The sequence below is a fragment of the Coffea arabica genome, chromosome 10c (assembly GCF_036785885.1).
Source record: "Coffea arabica cultivar ET-39 chromosome 10c, Coffea Arabica ET-39 HiFi, whole genome shotgun sequence".
NCBI lineage: Eukaryota > Viridiplantae > Streptophyta > Magnoliopsida > Gentianales > Rubiaceae > Coffea > Coffea arabica.
The window spans coordinates 51,500,326-51,526,757 of NC_092329.1; the positions used below are offsets into that span (position 1 = coordinate 51,500,326).

The 26,432-nt window shown below is 35.2% G+C and overlaps 2 protein-coding genes across 4 annotated transcripts; one reads left to right on the plus strand and one right to left on the minus strand.

Moving 5' to 3' along the window:
* The first annotated feature begins 3,176 nt into the window (after nucleotides 1-3,176).
* On the plus strand, nucleotides 3,177-10,703 carry LOC113713625 (nitrate reductase [NADH]-like). Its single transcript, XM_027237385.2, has 4 exons — nucleotides 3,177-4,266; nucleotides 5,272-5,412; nucleotides 7,769-8,001; nucleotides 9,260-10,703. The coding sequence occupies exons 1-4, from the start codon at nucleotides 3,255-3,257 to the stop codon at nucleotides 10,592-10,594; spliced, it is 2,721 nt and encodes a 906-aa protein (XP_027093186.1). The 5' UTR covers nucleotides 3,177-3,254; the 3' UTR covers nucleotides 10,595-10,703.
* Nucleotides 10,704-19,473: 8,770 nt separating this feature from the next.
* LOC113715174 (putative UDP-glucuronate:xylan alpha-glucuronosyltransferase 3) lies at nucleotides 19,474-24,112 on the minus strand. Of its 3 annotated transcripts, XM_072069524.1 has the most exons (5): nucleotides 24,011-24,112; nucleotides 23,764-23,883; nucleotides 22,251-22,460; nucleotides 21,371-22,008; nucleotides 19,474-20,940 (listed from the first exon to the last, which is right to left on the minus strand). In XM_072069524.1, exons 2-5 carry the CDS (start codon nucleotides 23,826-23,828, stop codon nucleotides 19,913-19,915), a joined length of 1,941 nt encoding a protein of 646 aa, XP_071925625.1. In that variant the 5' UTR covers nucleotides 23,829-23,883; nucleotides 24,011-24,112; the 3' UTR covers nucleotides 19,474-19,912. The 3 variants fall into 3 exon arrangements, with proteins under 3 accessions (XP_071925625.1, XP_027095216.1, XP_071925626.1); XM_027239415.2 differs by lacking the exon at nucleotides 24,011-24,112 and having other exon boundaries at nucleotides 23,764-23,992; XM_072069525.1 differs by lacking the exons at nucleotides 22,251-22,460; nucleotides 24,011-24,112 and having other exon boundaries at nucleotides 23,764-23,993.
* Between the last annotated feature and the right edge of the window lie 2,320 nt (nucleotides 24,113-26,432).

Genomic DNA, 26,432 nt, shown 5'->3' on the forward strand with positions numbered 1-26,432 from the left:
AGTGTTTAGACAGTTTTTAAATTAATAATACTTTTATAAAAAAAAAAAAAACTAGCTCCACCATTAGCCAAATACATTTATAATCATCTTAATGTGCACTCAAGAAGTGTGCTTGGATGGAAGATTGCTGCCAACTTTGGTGTGTTTGGATATGAAATTATTTGAAATTTTGTTTTTGAAATAACCGTTTAATCCTTTTTTGTTATTTGATGTATTTAAATGAAAAGTCATTCAATAAAAAATATGATTGAAAAACGTATTTACGATGCAATCATAGTTTTTTCTTCTAATAATAGCCTATCCTGACAAAACTTGTGATGTCCTTTTTCTACCGCATGTTTACATGATTTTCAGATGATGAATTGTAAACCTATTAATCTTGGGGAGTATAACGATTTCTTTTTCTAAATAGAAAATATAAATGAACTAATCGTTGAAATGAGTACTTTTTAAAATATTATTTTGAATAACTGTTGTAGCACTTGTAGTACTTCTATAAGGTGTGTTCCTACATTGGAACCTCATATTACAGGTCCAAATTTCATTGGCAATTTAGACAGAATTATATTTCCTTTGGATTTCAAATTCATATTAAACGCCAAGTATTTAACTTATAAAATTTGATGATATGAAGTCACCAATTTAGTTTTATTCAAAGTCCACTCCAGCAGTGCATCATCCAGACTTCCTGTAGCTTATTCTTAATCTCTCAGTCCAACCTGGATTCCAAATCCTTTGTTCAAAATTCATTTGTTTCCTAAATACAGAATTTGATTTAGGAGGGATTGGAAACTAACCACAAAATCCAATTGAAAAATCAAGTCGATATTTATACTCTTAACCATTATGCTTGTTGTACCTTTCTTCCCCCAAGAATTTTACTCTTTTGTGTTTCATCGTCATGATAAACAATTTAAATTTTAAATATAATTCTTGGATATGTTTGCACTTGACTAGTTGTTTCAATTTCCTTTTCTTAATAAAAAAAGATAATTTCATTCTAATATTTTGCACTAATGGCAGGATGTACGTCAAAAACTGACGTAGATACATAAAGATCTGAAATCAATCCATACAACATATCCAAAAAAACAATAAACATGATGATGACATTAAAACTCTAAAAGTATCCTCCATCAAATGTATATGACTACAATCCAATAAATTTGTGTGCATGTCTTCTAATAATTAAACATGATAAAAACTACTTCAACGCTAAAGGGAATTTAGATATGGCATAATATGTGTAAGAAATTTCAAATTTGGTCTCTCAAATTTACCAAATCTCTCAGATCTCACATAAGAAAAAACATGGGGAAAAAAAAACCTCTCACTAGAATATTTAAGGAGAGAACAAAACTAGGAGAGAAAAAACTATCATCAGAAAACTTTAGAAGAGCTCTTAATAAAACACCTTAGAAAAAAACTTATTCAAACAAATGAAATAAAACTGGACAGACGCTTCCTTTCAGGGAGAAAGACCAAATTGTCTAGCCTCTTTCCCATGAGAGAGTTGAATGAGATTTCGGTTAGAGAAATTTTAAAGAGAAGGAAGAGAGTGAATAAGCTTTAGCGAGAAATAAAGAAAAAGCAACTGTTTCAATTTCGTCTAACGGCAGCTTTAGATTAAATTATTGTCTTTGGCAAAATATCTATAAACTGCGATGTCACAATACTTATTGGAAGTTGAAGATGATTCGTCATGCATGCAGTGCATTTTTTTTGTTTTGTTTTTGGGTATATATAAATGACATGCATCATATTATGGATATCCAATATAACAAATGGAAGGGATCTCCCATCAAACTAAAAAATCAACCATTGGTTAGCCAAATCTTCATTTTCAATTTCAAATAATCTTTGTAGCAAAACAGATGTGTGCCTTCAATAGCCATATCCAAATTGAAGTTAGTCGAAATCAGATAACAAGAATATATATGTGACAAACAAAAGCACCAATTTTGAGAGAGAGAGAGAAAGAAGAGAGAGGAACGTCTTTTTTTTTTTTTTGATAAGAAAACAACGAAAAAATTTTCATTACTGGGATTGCTGGAAATCGTCCAACACGATTTGCTTGACAAATTTTGAAGGAGCACTCCAAAGAGATTCATGAAGGGTGGCAATTTTTGCTTGGTTGGCTAAAGTATGCGCAACCTTATTTGCCTCCCTTGGTATCCATTTGACATCAATACAAAGTTGATCTAGTAAGGCTAAGCGTATGTCAGAGAGAGGAACGTCTTAGCCATATGAATTTGTTATATCATTGAAGTAATGTATTAACTTTGGTACAAAATTCATTACCCTTCCATGGTAACATAATAGTAGAATGGCTACGAACATTAATATTAGGGCATCATATAGATAAAACAAATATGGAATCTCTCCTGCTTTATATCCGTTGAAGGGATAATAGAAGTAAATGCACATACAAGTTGAAAAATAATTTGCACAAGTTTGGAATTTGATTAAATAGTGTGCGCAATGTTTTGAGCTACCATGATAAGTGACACTTGTATTTAAGGCAGAAAAATAAAGAGTAGTATGATTTTAAATTGAAAATTTCTGAATTTAGATCCTTTACTGATATTTCAACATATGGTTCGAATCTTACGTTTAACAATTTTTAGGATTAGATTCAAGAAGACACTATATGTATATGGAATGATGACAATTGAACCCTGTTACTTTTAGTAACTTCTACATTGTTTTTTTTTTCTTTTTTACTTAATTTTTCGTCATTTGAGATTATTATTCAGTAAAATTTTCCTACGTTGAACCCGTTAGACATGTGTGTAGATATAGAATTTTCACGTACGTCCTGATTTTCACACAATTTCGTAAAGATTAAAATTCTAAATAATATGAATAATGATTGAGAGCAGATTTTATATGTCTTTATATATGTCTGTGACAAAGTTACGTCGTCTATCATGCTACAGAAATCCTTACGCTTAATATATAGGACTGAATTGTTGCATACTCAAATCCTCCTCCTAAAAATATGAGTCACAAAAAATGCCTTGGGAGAAAAGTAAATGACAAAGGAGACAAAAAACATAATTTACATTAATAGATTAATTTCCTATGGCTTTTGTTCGATACAGATGGGGTCCTAGTTTGGACTAAGGCAGGCAAAGAGAGTCCCCGGCGTCTCTATAAAATGGATTGGTCGTTCTTCAACTTTGCTCGGGCCAGTTACAGAGAAAGAGAACGAAACAAAACTCTCTTCTTTATTTCTCTTTTACCAGTCACCAATGGCGGCCGCTGTAAAAAACTGGCAGTTTCACCACCTTGAACCCGCATTACCACGATTCGGAGCCGGTCCAAACCACCGGTCTGATTCTCCTGTTGGAACCTTCGACTTCCATCCTAACAAACCTACTGTTAATACCGTCACTTCCAATGTTCACGTTGATTACCCCTCCAGCGACGACGAGGAAGAGAATGATGAGAACGGTTACGAGGATGCAATCAAGAAGGGAAAAGCCGAGTTGGAAAACTCGGTTTTGGATGCAAGAGATGAAGGAACGGCTGATAATTGGATCGTACGCAATCCATCCATGGTTAGGCTGACCGGAAAACACCCGTTCAACGCCGAGCCACCGCTAACGAGGCTGATGCACCACGGTTTCATAACTCCGGTGCCATTGCATTACGTCCGGAACCACGGTCCAGTCCCTACGGCCACCTGGGATGGCTGGACTGTGGAGGTCTGTGGGCTGGTGAAACGGCCAATGAAATTTTCAATGGAACAGTTGGTTAACGAGTTCCCACACAGGGAGTTTCCGGCTACGCTCGTCTGCGCCGGAAACAGGCGGAAAGAGCAAAACATGACGAAGCAGACGATTGGCTTCAACTGGGGTGCTGCTGCGGTTTCTACATCCGTCTGGCGGGGAGTGCCTCTTCGTGCAATTCTGAAGCGTTGCGGCATTTTGAGCCGCAAGAATGGAGCGCTGAATGTTTGTTTTGAGGGCGCCGAGAACTTGCCCGGCGGAGGAGGATCGAAGTATGGAACCTGCGTCAAGAAGGGAGTTGCCATGGATGCATCCAGGGATATTATTCTGGCGTACATGCAAAATGGGGAGCTCTTGACTCCTGACCATGGATTTCCTGTTAGGATGATAATTCCAGGCTTCATTGGCGGGAGAATGGTGAAATGGCTTTCTAGGATCATTGTGACCACTCAAGAGTCTGACAGTTACTACCATTACAAGGATAACAGGGTCCTCCCTTCCCATGTTGATGCAGAACTTGCCAATTCCGAAGGTACAATCTACAGCTTACCGGCCTCCACTTAGTTCTTTATGGTCTATGCTTTTCTTCCTTATTGTTTTTCTGTTTGGATGAATCTTTCATGTAACGAGAGTATATATATATGTTAAACGGTATAGATATATATTATATATGCAAAGTTTAATATTTTAAATTTAAATGAATATGATGTGATATATATATGTTCATATATAGCCGTTAGTATATATATTGATAATATTTTTTTTTTCTTTTGGATTCAAAGTTGTGTGACCATTTCAAAACTTTATTATAATGCTGAATAGTATTTTTTGTTTGGATGGAAGATTATGTGCGAAAATTTGTTTTGAATATTCCCTTAGTACAGATCTTTTGATTATTCAAAAATTGTTCAGATTTAACTGGATTTAAGCAACTGATAGCAGAACTTGCGGCATGCAGCAAAAATTTGGATAGATATAATCTTATAGACTATGTGGTCCAAAATTTGCCATATTTTTAATTTTTAGTTAATGAGATAATCAATCTATTCATGTGTTACCCAAGTGTTTGTCACAGCATGCAAGGGTTGACATTCCAGTTTTTGCAAACCAGGAGAAATTTTTCCTCTTCTTAGATTGACCGGTATGAATTTTCACAGACGCCTTGTTTGGAAGCAAAGTTTTTTGTCAAGTTTATCTGCTACAAGTTTTTTAAAAATTTTAGCTACTGTAATCTTAAAAATTTTTCAAAATTTTTAAACTATATACTTCAAAATATTAAAAAAAACACACTTTAAAAAATTTTTTTAAAATTTCTATAGTAAAATTTTAAATAAACACCCAGAAAATTGACGTTCCGAATGGGGAGTGTGCTAGTGCCAGATTCTCCCTTCGAGAAGGTTCAAAGTTCAAGTCACATTAAATAAGTTGTCTTTTCGACGCTTCGATGGTGGTTAATCATTGTCAGAAGTGTAATAATGTCTTGGTTGATGATGTTTAACATAAGCTGAAATTTTATTGCGTATGATGCTGCATACAGCGTGGTGGTATAAGCCTGAATTCATCATCAATGAGCTAAACATCAATTCGGTGATCACAACACCATGCCAGGACGAGATTTTGCCGATCAATTCGTGGACGACTCAGAGGCCTTACACGTTGAGGGGCTACGCTTATTCTGGTGAGCTTTCATTGCAAATTGCAAATAATACTGTACTACGGTTGCTGAACTCTTTGCGGTGTTTTTATTTTTTTAAAAAAATATATATTTCAAGTAATTCTAAAGTTTTTGATGGCTGTTATTCGTTAAATTTAGGATTGTTTTTGTGTTTTAAAAAAATGAAAAATAACTTTAACCATCTATCATAGATTTTAAGTAATGAAAAGACAAATATGTTTTAGAGGTTTTGAAGGATATATAAGAATGCATGTGTTGAGTACTTAATAAGTATTTTTATTAAAAAAAAACCTCTACCAATTAAAGTGCTTTTTTTTTTTTTGGATAAGTTAATAAGGTAATTATGCATTATGCGAAGAAGACAAATAAGTTGTTGAGTGGTAATTTCAACAATAGGGGAGGGATGGCAGCTTCAAACATTGGATGAATCAAGAAAGAAAACATACTTTTTCCATGTGAGAATGAGATGAAAGGGAAAGTAATGTTATAAATCGTTTAAGTTTATAATTAAGTTGATATTTTACTTTTTCCATGTACTTTGGGGGACTGATTTGTCTGAGGTTAGAACTTAGACGTATAATTGTTTGAAAAAAAAAAAAAAAAACTTAGGCGTTTAGTAATTACTGGCTCAGTTGTAACCCTCCCCGGTTGATGGCCCACTGTTGGGGGCTGTGAAAACTTCTCCAATCGCTCCGAATCCACAACTTTTGTTGTCGGATTCCCCCGATTCCTGTCGCACGGGATCTTCAGTGTCATTTTTTTCTTTCAGTGATAATTCAGTGTCACTTTTATATTTATATCGAGTGTCCTGTTTATTTAATTTATCATGTGCTATTTATTTAAATTTTTTCTACCATCACGTGATAAGTGAGATTGACACTGAATTTGACACCGAGTGATCGCACAGAGGATTTTCATGGATTATTCTATTGATATTTGGTGCTGGAAAGTACATCGTACCTCTAAACCGGGAGTATTTTAATTGACCCTACAGAAACGGCGCAAATGATGGAAGAAGATAAATAAACCATATAGAAGGGTATGATTGGCCGAAGGGCATACGTAATCCACTGGTATTGGTCAATACTTAGAGGAGGGCCATTAGAATTCCAAGGACGTAGGAGAGAGGTGAGTGGATTAAAAAAAGATTAAAAACTAAACATTCATTTTTTAAGAATTGGTAATATTTGCACCATTTTTAGTTCTAAAATAAAGACATACATCATTACTCACCTTTTAGATTTTATACACACATTAGATACTTTGTGATAAATTATACACACATAAAAGGTTGGATAATTTCTTTTACAATATCAGTGTATATGCTAATAGATCTGGATATATATTATATTATTTTAATTTAAATTCGAACACTAAACTTTACACAAAAAAATTTACTTTCTAAAATTTTTACATTAACCCCGGAGAATTATACAAACAACTGTTATTGTCCCTTCTCCCGATCTGACTTCTCATGGACTAACAGAAGGCAGGGCTTTTCTCATTCTGAAGAGCCGTTCTAAGTAAAAAGACTAATTTATCCTTTGAAGAGCCGTTCCAAGTGAAAAGACTAATTTATCCTTTTGTCGTGTATGACGTCATAATGTCGCCCGCTTGAACCCGGTGCGTGCTCACCACTCTCTTACGAAGTTGCTTGGTTTCTTAGTCAACAAACAAGTTGTATCGGATTTGTCCTCTTAGTTTCAGCAATCATTGGTTTCAGCAATCATTGGTTTGTTGCTCCTCCACCTTCTTAGGCTCAATCCACAATTAAAATTATGCCACAATATTTTATTTTACCGCTTTAACATCAATTTGGGTTTTACCCAGTCAAAATATTGCGGCAGTTATGTATCCCATAATCTTTTTCTCGAGAGTGATGCAATTTTCTTGGATTCTATGGAAAAGGATTTAAATGACAAGCAATTTAACCTCCTTTAAAGACAAGCAAGCAACTCTTTTTGTATGATTAGATGTGAACAGGAGATTAACGGTCCTTATTTCGCATTCTTATTTGGATAGAGTAATCCTCGTCCCTCTCGTTTCTTCATCATTTCTTCGCCTTTCGAAAATTATCAAAAAGAAAATGTATTGAAAGGAAGAGGGGAAAAATGACTAGTTAACTAGAACTTCATTTTTTTTTTACCAAAAAAAAAAAAAATTCTTATCATTCTCTTCGTACGTTTTTGAAATCACCTGCTTATTTTATCTCATGTATGACCCCCTGTGACAAGTGAGTTTAAAAAACTTGTAACAGATAAATTTAGCAAAAAATTTATCTGCCAAACACGGCTTATATTACATTAGAAACTCATTTTGGTTCTAGCTCTTGACTGTATCAAATGTGTATCATGAACAGGTGGAGGAAAGAAGGTGACACGTGTGGAGGTGACAATGGACGGCGGAGACACGTGGCACGTTTGTGCCGTGGACCACCCTGAGAAGCCTACCAAGTATGGCAAGTACTGGTGCTGGTGTTTCTGGTCCCTGGATGTTGAGGTCCTGGATCTGCTTGGTGCTAAAGAAATTGCAGTTCGAGCTTGGGATGAGAGCACGAACACGCAACCCGAAAAGCTCATTTGGAATGTCATGGTACGTTTTATTCTGAAAGAAAAACTTTTGTTTGTTTTTTTATTCTTTATGGATCGGGACTCTTGCACCAACACCAGTACTTGCAATAAATATGCCCGGTGGTCACCGCCAAGCAACCTTCTTGGTGGTGCGGAGTCAAGGGTTTCGACTTTTGTCTCTCACAAAAATTTGTTACAATTTATCACAGTATTTAGTGGCCATTTTCGATAAAAAAAAAAAAGATTCTTACAATAAATATAAAATTTGTGGTAAACGATAAATCTTAGGATTAGTTGCACTTTACCTCCTTAAACTTGGATTGAAGTGGCACAACTTATATTCTAGGTCCAAAAAACATGACTAAATCACGTTATTGGTCGTAGGAAAAGGCTGTATGTCTATAAAAGAGGGAAAATGGCCATAATATTTTAACATAGGGTATCTAGAGACTTCCATTTCACCTGAATTTTCATTGAATTGTGTAAAATAAAGTAATTTACAATGAATGAATTGTTTAAAGCGGATGACTACATTCAAAAGAATGCCATATTATAGTTGACACAAAAATTGTAAATAAATATGAAAGTCTCTAAAAATTACCAAAATAGATATTTTTATAGGATGACTACTCCTATAAAAGCTCTGCATAGGCAAGTATACCGGTGCAATGGGTTGGAAATTTAGTAGTATATCGCTGTATCTAATTTCAAGAATATATAAAAGATCCTCCTTGGAAGTGTCTTGTACTGACAAATTTTGACGTGTACACTTCGCGGGAATGTCCCGTGGTTGCGGGCTCCTTTGCTACGTCGTGATGAAAATGGTCATTCTTTGTTTTTGTTTGGGGTGCGGTCGGGGTTGGAAGAGTGTGAGCATTTCTTGGAAGAGGTAGAACGTGGAAATATATAATTTTTTTAATAAAGACGGTGAAATTTAAAAAGTGCATACGAAGAGGAGGATTTGAATTTAGCATCTCTACCTCTTCAAACTGTAACCGTAATTACCGTAGTGATTGAAAGAATTTCATGAGAAGTTAGATCCTAATAAACAATTATAAATATGCGGTCGATATATGGAGTATTTCATTGGTTTTGCTAAGAATTGCGATACTCAAATGAAGATGGGGCCTTTTAGTTGCTCATACTCCTGGGGTTTGAGACCTGAAATCTTGAGTAGAATAAAACTATACACGTTGCTAAAATTGGTAAATGATTAATGTGTACGAATTAAGCTAGAATTCAGAGCATCTTTGTTCTCATGATTTCATTGCAATGTGCAGGGAATGATGAACAATTGTTGGTTCAGGGTGAAAACCAATGTGTGCAAACCACACAAAGGAGAAATCGGAATTGTATTTGAGCACCCAACGCAGCCTGGAAACCAATCTGGTGGATGGATGGCCAAGGAGAAACACCTCGGAAAATCTTCCGACTCGAATCAAACCCTGAAGAAAAGTGTCTCATCACCATTCATGAACACAAGTACAAAAATGTTCTCAACGTCTGAGGTTAAGAAGCACAACTCAGCAGACTCTGCATGGATAATTGTTCATGGCCATGTTTTTGACTGCACTCGTTTCCTCAAAGACCATCCTGGAGGTTCCGATAGTATTCTTATCAATGCTGGCACAGATTGTACCGAAGAATTTGAAGCCATCCACTCTGATAAGGCTAAGAAACTCTTGGAAGATTTCAGGATTGGCGAGTTAATAACCTCAGGTTACACCTCAGATTCGTCGACTTCATCACCTAACAACACAGTCCATGGTGCTTCAAACGCCAGTCACTTAGCCCCGATCACTGAAATTGCCCCTGCAAGAAGCATTGCGCTAATTTCAGGCCAGAGAATCCCATGTAAACTTGTGTCCAAGACCTCAATCTCCCATGATGTGAGAAAGTTTCGATTTGCATTGCCCTCAGAAGAGCAAGTCCTAGGATTACCAATTGGGAAGCACATATTTGTATGTTGTACGGTTGATGAAAAGCTATGCATGCGAGCCTATACGCCTGCAAGCGGGGCAGAAGAAGTCGGGTATTTTGAGCTAGTGGTGAAGATATACTTCAAAGGGGTACACCCTAGATTTCCAAACGGAGGGGTTATGTCACAATACTTGGATTCACTTTCTCTGGGGTCATTTCTTGAAATTAAGGGTCCACTGGGTCACATTGAATACAAAGGGAAAGGCAACTTTTTGGTGCATGGCAAACACAAGTTTGCCAAAAAGTTGGCCATGCTTGCTGGTGGAACAGGAATTACACCTATATATCAAGTAATGCAAGCAATTTTGAAGGATTCTGAAGATGATACCGAGATGTTTGTTGTCTATGCCAATCGGACTGAGGATGATATCTTGCTTAGAGATGAGCTTGATGCATGGGCTGAAAAGTATCCTGAAAGAGTTAAAGTGTGGTATGTAGTGGAAAAATCCGTCAAGGAAGGGTGGAACTATGGTCTAGGGTTTGTTACCGAGAGCATTTTAAGAGAACACGTTCCTCTAGCGTCAGAGACAACCCTAGCACTGGCTTGTGGCCCTCCTCCCATGATCCAGTTTGCAATAAATCCAAACTTGGAGAAAATGGGATATGATATAAAGGACTCTTTATTGATCTTTTGAAGAAAGCAGCGGGATAATAATGTAGATGTCAGGTTTTGTACATAACTTTTAGTAGCCCATATTATGTTTATCATAAAAAACTAAATAGTCTTGTACTTCTTCTTCTTCATTGATTTTCTTTCTTTTTTCAATCTTAATATTGGTGAATTTGTCCTTAAATCTTTCGGAAAGAGAGAAAATGTTGTATTGCTTAATCCTAACAAGTTTGCTCTATAAATTTTAATTGAAAGGAAAATTCTGCAACATGGCATACAGGACATGCAATCAGACTTAAGCCACTATTCAGTTGGAAGCAAAGATAACCCCACTAAAGCCCAGGGGAACATTTTTTGCAACAAAATTTCATCTAAAAGAAGTCAACTGAAAACTATAGAATTGGAGTTTGTTTGGTAGATCGTAAAACCTGATTTTTTCTGAAGAGAAAGCGATACTAACAATTACTATTGTCACTTTTATACTGATTAGTGAAATTGATAATAAAAGTATTTTATCTTATTACTCTTGGTATTATCTTAAAGCTAGTAGAGTCCTGGGGAAAGATACACAGAACCTGCACAGCCAAATATTCGATTTCTTTATACGAAGCATTTTTGGTTAATTCCATGGATATTCAAATAAACTTCACGAAGAATCCCTCTAAGAAGTTGTAAAACTCCACGAATTTGGCAAGTTAGAGAAGACAGTCCACTTGAATTTACTCAAGTGCCTAGCATGTAATATTTACGTAGTATCAAGGGATACTCCAAGGGATTGAATAAAGCAAATTTGATGAGTGCTAACTCTTTTGCATTTATTTAACCAAATTAATTTAGAAATTTTTACACGAAAAACCCTAGGGAAACCTAGAAGACTCACGATCAAGAGGAAGATTAAAGTCAGATGTTTTTCATTCTTTTTGGTCAATTTTGATTCTTTAAGGCAAATATAAGCAATTCATTTCCAAGGTAAAACAACATATGTAACTACTAGCTCAATCATTTAAAGTTTCGTATGACAAATATAGTTACTAATGGTTTGTTGGGTGTTGACAGTTTGCTTATGAATTGACAAAGCGGCAGATTGCTCACTGCTAAACCAAAGATAATCTGAAGGTTATGTGGTGAAACAAATGGATAACAAGGTTATTAGGTTAAGAGACATCGAAGTAGTTAAGTAAGCTTAAACTTAATAAAAAAGAATAAAAAAAGCTTTCAATTTTTATTTTCGTCTGTTTTCATCATTCTAAAGAGAATTTCTTGTTGGATTCTTTGTTAGCTTTGAACATACTTGAAATTTTCTAACTATATAGGTTGACCTCTGCCTGTTAGTACGGGTGGTAATTTTTAGTACGACGCGATAACCTGACTCGAATACGACTTGAAATTAATAGGTTTTAGCACCACCCAAACTTAAGTGGGTCATTATTGGATTAACCTGTTAGTGACATGAATATAAGTGGGTTGGGTTGGTCAACCCGTGGGTTAACATGCTAACTCGATAAAGAGCTTACTTTATGATAATAATTAATTACTACAGATGCTATCTTGAGTATTTAGCAAAAACTAACAACGATTAAATTTGGCTTGAATATTTCAATTAGAAGTTTAAAAACTCACATATTTTGTATCTTATCACATATGGAACTATCTGATTGTCTTTCTAAAAAGTTGATTGGATCTCATTTTTTATAGAGTTTTTGGAGAAAACTTACTTCAGCACTTTTTAAGATATGAAATAAAAGTTGATTGAAAAATGTGCAAAATGAATATTCACATAAAACATAGAAATTTTTCAAAAAAATAGCAATACAAACAAGGCTGACTATGATATTATGTTGGGAAAGCTTAATCATCTATTTTTAAAAATATTTGAAAACTTTAAATTTATGTTAACTATGTATTTTAAAAAATTTATTGTGTGTTCTAACAACAGCAATATTGAGTCAATCACATGATCAAATGGGTATCTATCCCGCAGTAGATCCTTTAGATTCAACATCAACCATGCTTCACCTTAACCGCAAGGAGGGGGATGCCGAAGGCAGGGCTAGTGACTGAAGTGAAGTCGTAACAAGGTAGCCGTACTGGAAGGTGCGGCTGGGTCACCGGTATAAATAGTCATTATCTGTTGTTCTACTGCAAGAGGGGTTGCTTGGGATTGCTTAAGCAATTCACGTAATCGTTGACCTCTTGCCAATTGATTCTGAGTAGCTTTATCGAGATCAGAGGCAAATTGTGCAAAAGCTTCTAATTCTGCAAATTGCGCGTTAAAATAAGTGATTAAATGCTAAAGTGTTTCTAGCATAGGTCAATAGTTCGATTTGGCAAAATAATGCATCATATCAAAACTATTTTAATCGTATAGAATATTTAACGGGTTACATGGGTTGGATTGAATTAACGGGTTAACAAATGGATCATGACACGACATGACACAAAAGTCTAATGGGTTGAGTTAGGGTTGAGGTTTTCGTACATGAACATGATAATAACACGACAAGCTAAGTATACGACAGGACCTATTGCAACGCCTACCTATTAGAATAAATCTAGATTATTTTATTTACCGTAAGTTTTGAGTCTTCGTCAAGTTAGTCCAAAATAAATTTTCAAATATCTTTTTATTTCTTCTATATGGTCTGAGTCTTTTTTTTTTTTGGAGTCAAAAATAAAATTTGAAATCGAGAAGATCAAGTTGTGACCAAAAAATGATTTATCTGATGTCCTACCATATTTAACTTCATGCTCTTTTATTTCTCAGATCTTTTTTTTTATTATTTTGGAATGATTTTAAATCTGTTTCTTTGTCTGAATTTTAAAGTCATCTCCCTAGTCTTATTTAAGGACTAGACTCGTATTGTGTTTTCGAACTCCAACAATAACTTACCATAACTATTCTTCAAATCAAGTATTTTGTATCCAACAAACACATTCTTTCTTGAGTCAAACGCACACTTTTCTTAGGTTGTTCATCATCTCTATATATTTATCATCCATGTCTTTTCAAGTGAGACTTTTCGAGTGAAAGGAAAACTCAGAACTTAACTAGAAAACCTCACTACTAAATTCGTTGGATTTCCTGTAAAATACAATTAAGAGTTTAGTTGGAGTCATCTTGTTTTATGAGGAATTTAGGCAAGCTGGTTGAGTGGTAACTATAATAGACTAGGCTTATGTGAGATCCTATGAGTCCTCTATGTAGAGCACCATAGAAGCAAGAACTGGATTGGTTGTATATGAGCCACTTTAATATTGAAGGCGCAGGTGGAGTGAGATGGACATTTGAGAAAAAAATGTAAAGAAAATCTCAGAAAAGTGGTTGTGCTTGATCCACTCTAAAAGCATAAGCACTAGTGATTCTACTAGAGGTGCTGGAGAAAGAAGAACAATACACTACCAATCTTATTGACTGCGGGTTTCAAAGTTCAAACGGGGAGAAAGACTTTTAGTAGTGGATGTAGGCCTTTAAGTGTCTTGCCACTAATCATTTGGCCCTCTCTATTTTGTTTATTTACAATTTAATTATTTTACTGCTGTCTATTTGATTGTAATTCAAGTTTTTGTTTTTTGGCTTCTATTGCGCTTACTTTAATTTTATATATCTTATTTGACATATTGGAAGGGGTTATACTTGAAATTTTGGAATTGTTTTGATTCAGCTTATTATGCTAGAAAATTTTCATGTCCAAAAACCTTCAAAACTTAGAAAAAAAGTCGCATATCAAGCTCTTAATTCCTCTCTAGGTTAGCATACTTGGGACACCAAGTGGCATCAGAAAAGTTTCTCTTATCATTTGTAGGTTATACCACCTAGAGTATGATCTGTCATGGACAATCATTCCAAATTTGATATGTCTTATTTAGAGAATAGTTCCTCAAACTGTCCTTCTTTGTTTACTAGTTCAAATTATTCATCTTGAAAAAATTTTATGAAACCCTATTTTGGGTTTCTAAGATATGACCTACGACAAATAGTTGAAAATGGAGATTATATTCTCACGAAGACCAATGATAAAGGTGAATATGTTCCTAAAGAGTTGGATGAATAAACTAATGGGAATGGTATATTGATCACTATAAATATGGCTGCTTTAAATTTATTCCACTATGCACTAACTCAAGATGACTGCAATCGTATTTCTCAGTGTAGATTTGTCAGGGACTTAAAGAGGACACTCAAAGTAATCACATGAAGGAACCAATGATGTGAGAACCTCAAAGAGGATATAATTGGTCCATGATTACAAGGTGTTCACTATGGAGTCAAAAGAAACCATCATAAAGATGATGAAGAGATTCATAGGCTTCATCAACTCTTTGGTAAATACCAGCAAAGAATGTTCACAAATTGAACTCCATATAAAAATATTGTGTGCACTACTAAAGGCGTAGAAACCGAAGGTTATTACAATATAAAGCTCAAAAATCTCAGTACTATGCCATTAGAAGAATTTGTTGGTTCTTTAATGGTTGAAAAGATTGAATTGTAGAAAGAAAAAGTGAAAGAAGAGAAGGAAAACAAAAGGAAAAAATTGTTAGCCTTCAATACATTTACACATGATCATAAGTCTGATATCAACTGTGAGGATCCGGAAAATTTTCTACTTTATTTTACTTTACTTTATTTCTTCAAATACATTTTCTTTACTTTACTTTATTACCTTAAGTTTCTAGATATTTTTATAAGTGCGTCTAGTTTTTAAATCATTTTTCTTAGATAACTTAGTTCATGTTAAGTTTGAAACGCATTATGAAAGTGGGACCCGCTAAAGCAGCAAGTGCGATAAATTTTTGAGAACTAGGTGAAATTTTGCATGAACGGATATTATTTTATAAGATACTAAGCGATAATTAGAGGTAGTTAGATAGTTTAGTCTTGGAAGACAAAGAGATGAGAACAAATCTTAAGAATGCCAAGTGTCGCGAAATCCTTGGAAGGTGGACTTTGACTAAACCTTTCTTATCCTTTAATAAAATCAAATTTTGACAAAAAAATTCCTTCCATTTTGCTCCTAGCTTGGCCAAACCATTGAGAGGGAAAAAGGAAAGGAAAACTTCATCTTCAACCACCAAATTCTTGCTTGCATCTTGAGTTTAACCATTAATTTTGCAAACCACTCCACAAAAAGTGATATCCAAGGAAGATCAAAGGCTTGAGTGGAGAGATTTTGGAGGAAGAAACACTAAGTTTTCATCTTTTTTGGGGTTTTAAGGTATTTATGGCAAGAAACTTCTCTTTACTTCTAATACTTGCATACTAGTGGTTTAGAGTTGAATATTGATAGTTTGATGAGAAATTTCACGGATTGAAGTGGAGATTTGGAAATTTTCAGCTTTTATGGGGAAATTTCAGCCCTTATATGATGCTTAAGGTTGGCTATGATTTGATAGCTTTACCATGTGAAATATCTAGCTTTTATATGTTAGTTTTGCTTGCTTAAGGAAAATTCCAGCTTGTATGTGAAAATTTCAACTTAGGGTTTCCAAGAATCAGCTTGAGTATGGTTGGTATTGAGCAATAAATTTGTTATATTTGGATGGTTTTGTGACCTTAATCAAGTGTATGTTATAGCTTATGACTTGTGGTTGTAGTTGAGGTTGATTTGAGATGAAATTTGGTGTTGAGTTTGGATGGAAAAGCAAAGAAAATAAGGGGAGGTGCTATCCAAATTTTGGGACGGCTTGTTTCCTTCAAGTTTGGGTTGATTTTGTGATAAATTTGCTTAAGATACTTGGTAAACCTATAAGCTTTGCTTATGTGTTGAATTTTGGTTGAAATGGAAGGATTTTTATTGGTATTTTCCCCATTTTGCTAGCTGAAATTTTTCTTATTGGCCAAGTGATAGCGAAGTCTATTACCTTGTTGTTTTCTAACCTTTTCATAATTGATTTTGGCCAAAACTTGTTCCAAACCATGGTTAAGACTTTTGTGCGGGAATTTGAGTGAAAACTACGGAGATTGGGAGGTGAAAAACCTCATGATTGTATTCCTTTCATGGCTGCGAAAAATCCTGGTTTGGATGGCAGCTTTGCACCTTGCTATCTTTTAACCTCAAAATCTTTAGTTTGGAAGTCTTTTGGACACACTCTCATTGACTTCACTTGCTAAAACCTTGAACAATAATTGTATTTTTGAGTTGGAGTGAATATCCTAACCTAAAGAAGTGCATTACCTTGTTTTTTTTCATTGTCTTGTTGCTAAAAATTTCAGCCATGAATTGGAATAAGGAACTCTTTGGTTGCTTATGTCCCTTGAGTCCAAATATCCTCTTTTCACCCCAAAACTATATTTACACCTTTGCACTAGTAGTTACTTGGATTTTCTTTGGTTTACATAAGCTTTGAATGGTTGAATCATAATACTTTATCTTGGTTGGTCTTAGGGTTTGTTGGTGATCAAGAGCATAACCCGGGAGCAAACTTTTGACGTTATTTTGGTTAAACTGGTGAGTGTTTTTTGCATGTTGTACTTCCAATGACTATGTGAATTGTTATGAATGTTTACTTGAATGTTAAATGCTTTTAAATGATTGTTAAATGGATTTTCGATAGGCGAGTGTGTAATTTATCGCACTTGACCTAAGTGAACGTGAAATTTTCAATGATTAAATGAGTGAATGTTACTTGTGCATGAATGTAAGACTTTTGGTTGGACTGGGTCCTTGCCCTTCGTTGCCAGTCAACTCGAGCCAGAAGCGGACTCGGTCGGGCGGCTGGTAACCCTGGGACAATATTTGGTATACTCAAGTATTATTACGAAGTCTGGTAGAGAATTGGTCAGTGAATTCAATACTGAATGAATGACAATGAACATTGAAAGAGTTTCCACTGTTAAATATTTTCTAATGACAGAGGAATAAGGGAAATGGTCGGCGACTGAATGACTGAATGAATGGTTCCAAGTGAGTACATATCCTTCCAATGAATGAATGTTTATTTCGTGAATGACTGTTTATTATTGTCCAAAGTGTTCAAACAGTTAAATGTCATACTTCTATGGTTTCTCTACCTGATTGCTTGTTTGGGAACCTCACTGAACTTTTAACTCATTCCGTTAGTTTGTTTTCCTTATAGGAATGGAGGCCAGAGCAAGTAGGCATGAACTAGGTTGTATAACTTTCATGTACTTGTACTTTTGTAAATGAGACATATTTGAAATTTTTGGAAATGTAATCCTATTTGAAATTCAATTCATGTATATGTAGTACAGATCCATAAATGTTAGAGTGAAAAATTAATACACTGTCGTGCATAAAATGTTAATCCAAAAATAAAATGGTAAAAAATAATAAGCAATTGATGAAATATAAACTGTGTGGTAGTAGTAGTGATACTTTTTTATCGTTTAATCCAAAGGACAAAAAACGAAAAGGATCCATAAGAAGTGAGAAAATGTGTAATCTGTAATATTACATCAAAGTGATAGAATCGTGCTAGGATCATCAATTTTTTGACTTAGTAATGCCTTGTCTTTTGCTTTTCTTTTATTTCTCTTTCACGGTGAAAATAGAAGGAGGAAAAATTAAATCCAAGGAAGGATCGAAAGTCCGAGACGTTACAATAGGTTTTCCCTTCCACGGTGCAGCAGTGGATTGGACCCTTAAAGCAAATTGTTTCTGCAACACTCTTCAAATTCAAAATAAAAGTTCGACATTTTACCTTCCCCAAAGAAGAGGGGGGGAGGCTCAACATATTAATTACTTTAAAGTTTAAAGTGCAAACTGTTCAAGGAAAAAAAGTTAAGGCTGCAAAGAAAAGAATAGAATCATTATCATTTAGAGATATTACTTGAGTAGCTCTTTTTTTTTTTGTTAGTGTGCTATGTAACAATGATGATTCGCGAAATGAAGTCAATTACAATAAGATAATGCAGAAGTACGAATTTAAAAAAAAAAAAAAAGCAGTGGACTTTATTCAGTTTCAATAAGAATTAATATATATGACGCATGGAAATAAATTACAGAAGTTGTTGCTTGTAGCATATATTTTGCAGATTTGGTTAGATAGACGAGATGCAATAATGGAATACAAAAACAGAAGTTGTTAGCATCGAAGTTTTCTTTGTGGAGTCTTTAAAATAAAAAGAGGATAGGGAGCATGGAGGTTTTTCTTTGAATTACCAAAAGTATTTTTCAACACTGTCTGCAAATTGAATAAAATTATGGGGAGCATGGAAAATAGGAAAAGAAGGGGAAACCAGATCTAATAAGAAAAATAACAAACATTGAGAAAAACTCTCAAATTGGTCAGATTTAGAAATTCTCAAAGTTGTTATGTCAGATCTAAATTTTTCCTTGAGCCAAATTTGCTTCATATCAGATATGACAATTCAAGACATACGCAGAATTCATTTGATCGGAAGACGCTTCGAAATTTCATGGTACTATCTTTTTTTTTTTTTTTTTTTTTTTAGATCTAGTTTATTTGTTGAATTGTAGATATTTTATTTCTGTGGCATATATTTTATTTTAAACTGAAACACCTTATTCTAATTAATTTTCTTGCTGCCAGATTAATGATTTGAATCCTAAACCTGACAACTAGAGATCGAAAGGGTGTAGGGAGAGGCGGAACTGTGGAAGGTTAAAATTAAAAAGATTAGTTTGAAAATGTTGAACAATTAATACTACTAAAAGGTTTATTATTGTTATTATTATTATTATTAGTCATAAAGCACAAAAAGACCGGCCGAGGGACTTCCTGGATGCAAGCAAAATTATAATTTTTGGGGCTTTCATAAGATTTTAAAGTAGTTTTGGGTCAAAATGCTAACAATAAAACTTGTGGGGACAATCAGAATTGTGGTAAGAAAAACTTGTGGGACTTTCACGAGTTTTTCTTACTATTGACGAACAGAAGGGTAAGAACCAGAATTGTGGCAACCTAAACACGACAAAACAATTGAAACAAATAAGTCTTGATTCTGCTATCCAGTCAATTTCATAACATATACTGTTTTCTGTCAATGGCCAGATAAAACGAAGAGGAAAGAGAATCAGCCTCAAATGCAACTACCAAACTTGAGAGACAGCTGAGCTTTGAGGAAGAATGATGAAGGGGACCAAACATCAGTCAGCCCCAAAAGCTAACAAACCTTCATTTGTACCGTCACAGTGGGAAAAATGGTGTCTCAGAATACCCAAAACCTTATATTTGCAAGATCTTTGCTATGAAACATCTATAGTCAGACATACTCCTATGCAAATTGCAGCATCAAGAAGTTGAAGACCAAACGAATGCATTCTGACTTTATCTAAACCCCGGTAATTTTCCAGAATTCTGACGTACGTGTCATTTACAGTTGTATATTGGGTATATGAAAGTGCAGAAGACCGCATGACTAGGAAGGAAGAGAAGCTGTTGGGATCGTTTTTGGTGTTGACGTAGCCGTTGCATTATCTGTCCAATTCTTATCACCCCAATGCCATAGCATACTCTCCCAGAAACAGAAGTCTTCAAAGCAAGTATTTAAACGAGGGTCTTGAATCTTAATCTTCCAATGGCCATCTGAATAATTGCCTTTCTCAGCTTGCCTGCGATCCCACTCTAGCGCTGCCTTCTGCTTGGACCTCAGTAAGCAATAGCGATGCAAGTTCTCTGGCATTGCATCATGGACCTTCCACCATGTCCTATGCGCAACATCACTCGCAAATTCCTGTAAAATATCCACATTCCAGTTACAATCATAGTCACGGAAGCATAACCATGGTTTCAGCCCCAGGTAGTGAAGAACATAGAGCACCGGAGGATCAGCTCCAAATAGACGTGTCTTCATTTCTTTGATCTCCTCCTCATCTCCAATCCAGAAATGTTTCAAGAAGTTCATGTGTTTTGGGATTCTGTGCCACCACGTGAAGATTTCGTTCAAGTAACCCTGGTCTCCACCGTTATATGACTCAATCTCATTGATGTGATCCATTAGCAGCTGGAATGTGCAATTTGATGGCTCCACCACCATCACGCCTGAATTAAAAAGTGTACCATTATTCCCCGTTGCAGATATCTCTGGCATCTCAAACAGAAAATCAATGTTTCTAAGTATCAGTAGATCCGCATCAATAAAGATGATTTTGTCATAATCTGTCAACTGCCAGAGGCGGAATTTGCTGTAGTTCCATTCATTATAAGCATCTCGTTCAGCTTTTGGGTTTCTGATTCTTTGAATGGTCCTGATTTTCCAGCCTGCTGCTTCCAGACCTCCTCTGTGATACTCACTTATGGTCTCATCAACAAGAATGACAAGATCTCGCGTCGAACCTGCCATGCGGATACTCTGAGCTGCAGCAATAGCCCCACAGACGTAAACATGTGCGGAGTGCAGGATTGTTGCATATGCTTCTCGGTGCGCATTTCCAGTATGCCAGCTCTCTGTATAACAAAAATATGTTAACCAGCACTTTCAAGTTGGAGCTAGAAATCAAGCGCATCCAGATGCTCCATGCCTTTCATTAATTTGGTATTGGGCAGAATGCATCCTATTATGTAAAGCAGACTACTAGATAGTTGTTACACCAAAGGATTCAGATTTTTACATTCTAAAACAAATTAAAACCTCTGAAGGCATAATGAGCATGAATCTAATTGACTCAGCACGGTAATGTGATTATGACTTTTATAGGTTGGATGGCAAGCACAAAATAACATGCAGGAATCCAAGTTGAGCTAGTAAAAGGTTATTTTAGCATTTTAAAGACATATTTTTTCCCCTTTTTGCTTTGCCCTGGTAGAATTGAAGTATGTAATGTTAACTAAGGATTTCTAAAGTTAATTGACAGAGTAGAACTTGAATCCAACTGACCTTTAGCCTTGAGAGGAACTGCAAGCTCACAAGATCCCACTGGAAGGTGAAGCTTATCTCTTAGTGTATGTAAATTTGGTTCATAAAGCCACGTATTACCCTCACGTGCAACCAGCTCTTTGCAACTAAAGAGATTAGGTGTTGGGAAACAATCAGTGACCAGAAGGATATGAACTGCATGAGATCCTTTTGCAGTTGCAGCAAGTCCAGCGGCAGCAAGCTGCAAATGCAGACGAGCCACATCCCTTGACCACTCCCCAGATTTGTTGCAGGGAAGCTTCACTGCTATGAAATCAATACGTGGTTTACCAGAAAACTGAATCGTTGGCAGAGTAGGACATGTGGGAACCTCGTATTCTTCTTCTTCATCTATCCATTCAGGATATAATGTATCCCATGTAACATCACTGGTGACACTCTCGAGGTTAAGAAGAACATGCTCAGCATCTGGAAAGAACAGCTTCCATTGACCGATTTCACTTTCATGGAAGTTTAGCAATCCTATTCCCCGGTAGTCATTTCTATCAGTCAGTCTATTAACAACTTTGGACACTTCATCCCAGTTAATAGCTAAAAGAGATACATAGCGTCCATCTGCAGCAGTAATATCTCTTGTCCATCTATTTACCAAATTTGGACTGTTCCAAAAACAAGAAAGTGATTATGATTTGAATAGATGATAACTTTTAGATTAAAATTGAATGGTAAAAAGGGGTATAAAACTGTCCTCTATATGATCAGTAATGTTAAATACAAAAAAAAAGTAAGTTAACCAGTAAATATAGACAAATAGGTCAGAATCACGTCAGCTTAATGAGAAGTAACATAAAAGGTTCAAAAAGAACCAAATGCAGCGGATCATGCATCAAAAACAGCATACCCAGAGCCAGAGGTTGATGCACTTTCTGCTTCATAAATTGTTGGGGAGTGTAAGGTCATCAAAAATGCTCCCAGTATAATAATGCCCAAGACAAGCTTTAAAGTAGTGAATTTACAGTTCAAAACTCTCTCCTGCCTGGGACTATAGAGCACCTTTTCCCCATCTCTGGAACTTTTACTTCTTAATAACTTTTTTTTGTTGGCTTCTTCACTGAAGCAAATAAAAGAGAGTTAATATAAGGTTAGTAACAAGAAAGATGCTAATAGTTAAACATACGAGGAATCTCAAATATGGCATATATTATTTAAACTGAAGCATACAGTTCACTTTACGTAATTATGGGAAAAAGTAACGGTAAACAACTGCACTGCCCCCTCTAGATCCCCAAGAAAACAACTTTGGAATGAAGAAAATAACGGTAAAGCTACACTTCTGGAAATCCATGTTTCAAACATGACTTTTCATTTCAGTTAACCTCATGTACAGCAAATGTTATCACAATGAAGCTAATGAATGGAATAGTGCCTCTCTTCCCCCAGACCAGCTTTCACGGAGAGAGAGAGAGAGAGAGAGAGAGAGAGAGATGTCAAATAAGATTGGTAGTGCTTACTCACTTCTCCTCTCACAGGAAGGAAAAAAATACAATCTTAATCTTGCGCAGAAGTTAAGCTTTCTCACTAATTGTACAAAATCCAACACTTGCATATTACCATATGTGCCTTGTTGGCCAGCAAACTCAATCAAACTAACCATTTACAAGTAATAATTCATTACTAAACACGCAACAGTCCAATCATGTTCAGAAATCCAAAATAACCCCATAATCCTATATAACAACACCATCACAACCATCCTGGCTCCTCAACCAAGAAAACAACAAATCAAAGTTTACCTAACCGATTATGATCCAAATTTAATGGCCGAACTATAGTCCAATCAATTTAATCAAATATTCAACCAATTTTTATGCTTAATCTAAGCCAAATCCAACTTTTGATTTGCACTTCACACCAGTTCCCCCCCAAATAAAAGTACGCTTTACAGCAGTTCCGCTGGGCAGCGGTTTCTGCAAACAGTAATCTGCAAAGAAACTAAATCCATTTTTTCTAATTAAAATATGGCGAAGAGGGTTCAATCTGGAATCCAATGACAATCAAGAATCTCAAGCACTTTCAAAGCAGAAATGATTAGTTCTTCTAATTAAAAAGAATCAAATGGGTTTAATCTACATTGCAAGAAAATCCAGAAGAACCAACAGTTGAAGCTGAAGTTCTTGCTCAAAAAACTAAGCAGCAAAGTGTAAAATCTGATGATGGTCCGTGCACATTTTCTACATAAATACACACACGAGTAAAAGAGGGTTTCTATTTAAAATTCAACAATATAGTACTTTTAGCCAAAAATCAAACAACATGTACTAAAAGCAAAGCAATGAATCTAAACAAAAAACTACAAAAGGGACTAGCAGAAGTAGTAGTAGTAGTTGAAAATGCAGAACAGATTATGGGCTTACCTAGGTGTAGAAACTCTGAGTCTAGGCTCAATTGGATTTGCTGAGGAACCAAGCATTCCTCTCATGTTGTATGTTTCTTGATTCTTTAGCAGCTTGACCCTGGGAAAGGAAACACCTGATCTGGGCACAGGGGGGAAAAGTTAGGGAAAAAAACAAGTAGGGAATCCAAAAAGCTAAAAAGAGCAGAAAAAAATAAAATAAAAATTAAAGTAAAATTCATAATAGGACGAAAATTATCGATATTTACAACTAAGATGTGTTGTTGAATGTTAATTGATTGAAAGGTGACGCAGGCCATGCATCAAAGAGTTAGTTAGCGAGTCCATAATGGACTAGTCAACAAGAGGAGTCGTTCAATCTTTATGTTAATGATTAAAATTATTTAAAAAATAAGGATGATCTACTTAGACTTAAACTACTTTGTTTGATATGATACTTCTGTTAAATTTGTCAAACAGATCCTTTTCATGATTAATTAATAAAAACAAAAATATTACTGAAATATATACTAATAATTTTATAGTTAAACACATGGTTTACTTTTCACCCCCAAAAAGATAAGTCAACTAAGTTTGTTGTCACTTACCATCAACCATTATTTTTATCTATATGTGTTTGGATTGCAATTTTTTGGAAATTTTGTAGAAAATATATTGTAATGATTTGATATGTGTGAAATAAAAAAGTGATTGAAAAATGTGTTCACGGAAAACGTAGAAATTTTTTTAGTAGAAAATTCATTAAATTCGTTTCCAAACAAGGCCACAGTCAACATTATTTTATCTATATGCATGTGTAATTAAAAATTTTAGGATCAGAGCTTCGTATACACTGTGTTTAGGATTAACATTATATGTACTAATAGTGCAATTATTTTTTCACATGAGTAGTTTTGAATGTATGTTACATATGCATAATTTGAATTTTAAAATTTTTAAGTGTATTCCTCCGTATCATCAAATCCATCCCTTTCCTAGTAGAATTTTAAATTTAAATTCATGTTACATGACATGATTTAAACCTGTTAATGTAAAAAAAAAAAAATTATACATTAATGGTATATAAAAAGTTATCCAAAATTATATAATATATATATATATATGTTGCCACAAGGACTAACCTTTTTTTTTTTTGACAAAGTTCAAATAAGCCCGTTTGATAGGGCAATAGACACCACCTTAACAAGTGTGAATATTTGAACAATAAATATGCACATTAAGAGAATAACCTAAAAAAGTATGGTATTAAATTTTACGCCTATCGTGTTTCACAATCAATTTCATTTATTTAATTTCAATTTAAACAGTTCTCCATCATTAATTGTCAACATCAGTCATCACTGTGATTGCCAATGTCCTAATCGAGACACTTATCGGTCATCAGCACAAGTGCATAGTTTAGTGACTTTTTACGCAATTTGCTCTTTTTTTTTTTTTATCTCTTTCTCTGTTTAATTTTTTCTATTTTCCCCCTTTCCTTTGTTGTATTGCTCCTTGAAATGTAACCCTCGTTAAAAATCTCCACGTAGTCAATTACAAGAATTCTTCGTCCAATAATTTCCTCTTTGCTAATTTGAAGTAGCTCTCTAACCACGGAGCGTAATTTAATGCTTCAGATTACAAGGTGAAAATTCGATTAAGGCAGCCTTAATGGGCCTTCAGGACTCCATTAACAATTGTTCTGTTTCTTTCGATAATTGGACCACTAGGCCAGCCCATGTATTTAATATGCCTTTAAGCAGTGAAAATAAGTTGGACCTATTAGTGGGCCCTTGGTAATTGATTCTGCAGGCTTAACGCTGTCTGATTTAGAGATTAGAAGAAGGTTCAGTCCAGTCGATGGAGACAGCATTTAATGATTTAGTACCTGTTTGATAACATAAAAAAGTGCTGAAACTGAATTCATTCAGACATTCAGATGTTGTGGGTGTTTGATAAATAAAAATTCACCTGCTGAACTTATTTTTTTTGTCGAAACGTTAGCTTTATAGAAGTACTCAATAATTACAATATTTGGACGAAGGTCCAGTCATCAGGACAATAGTCCTACCAAAACATTAGTGCCTAGCACCTCAAGTTAGAATTCACTCATTCCTCATCTACAAGGATGTTTAGAGCATGCATGCTCAACTTGATACTTCCTACAAATCCTGATTCAACAAAAGAGAAAGAACACTTTTGGAACAAATTACTAATGTACTGTAAATCCTCCATCAGAGTAGCCATCTGTTGGTTGCTGGTCCTTGTATGTTTTATGCACTCTACCAGCTCCCTATCTTCCAGCTCCACTTTTATACTCGTCCAGCCTTGACTGATTGCATTCAGTAGTACAAGCCTCACCGCACCAGCTTGGTCTTGTTTTGTGTCTCCAGACATTCTTTCTCTTAATGCCCAGATTGCTTGTAGATTACCTGCCAAGTCAGTAGCAGTGATTCCAATCCCCACCATATGTTGCCTTCTGTCTTGGTGAGTGTGGACCTTGATCATCAGCCTGGCTTGGTTCTCTCTCTGGCTTTGATCTTGCTCAACACGTTCCAGTATTTCTGTTCCCTGGGTGTTCTTCCTTGTCTCCTTCCCTCTGTTAGCCTCATCAAATTCCATCCATCCCTTCACCGCCTTTTGTATTACCTTATGAGGTTCCTTTTCCTTGTATTCAAACTCCCTCTCGTT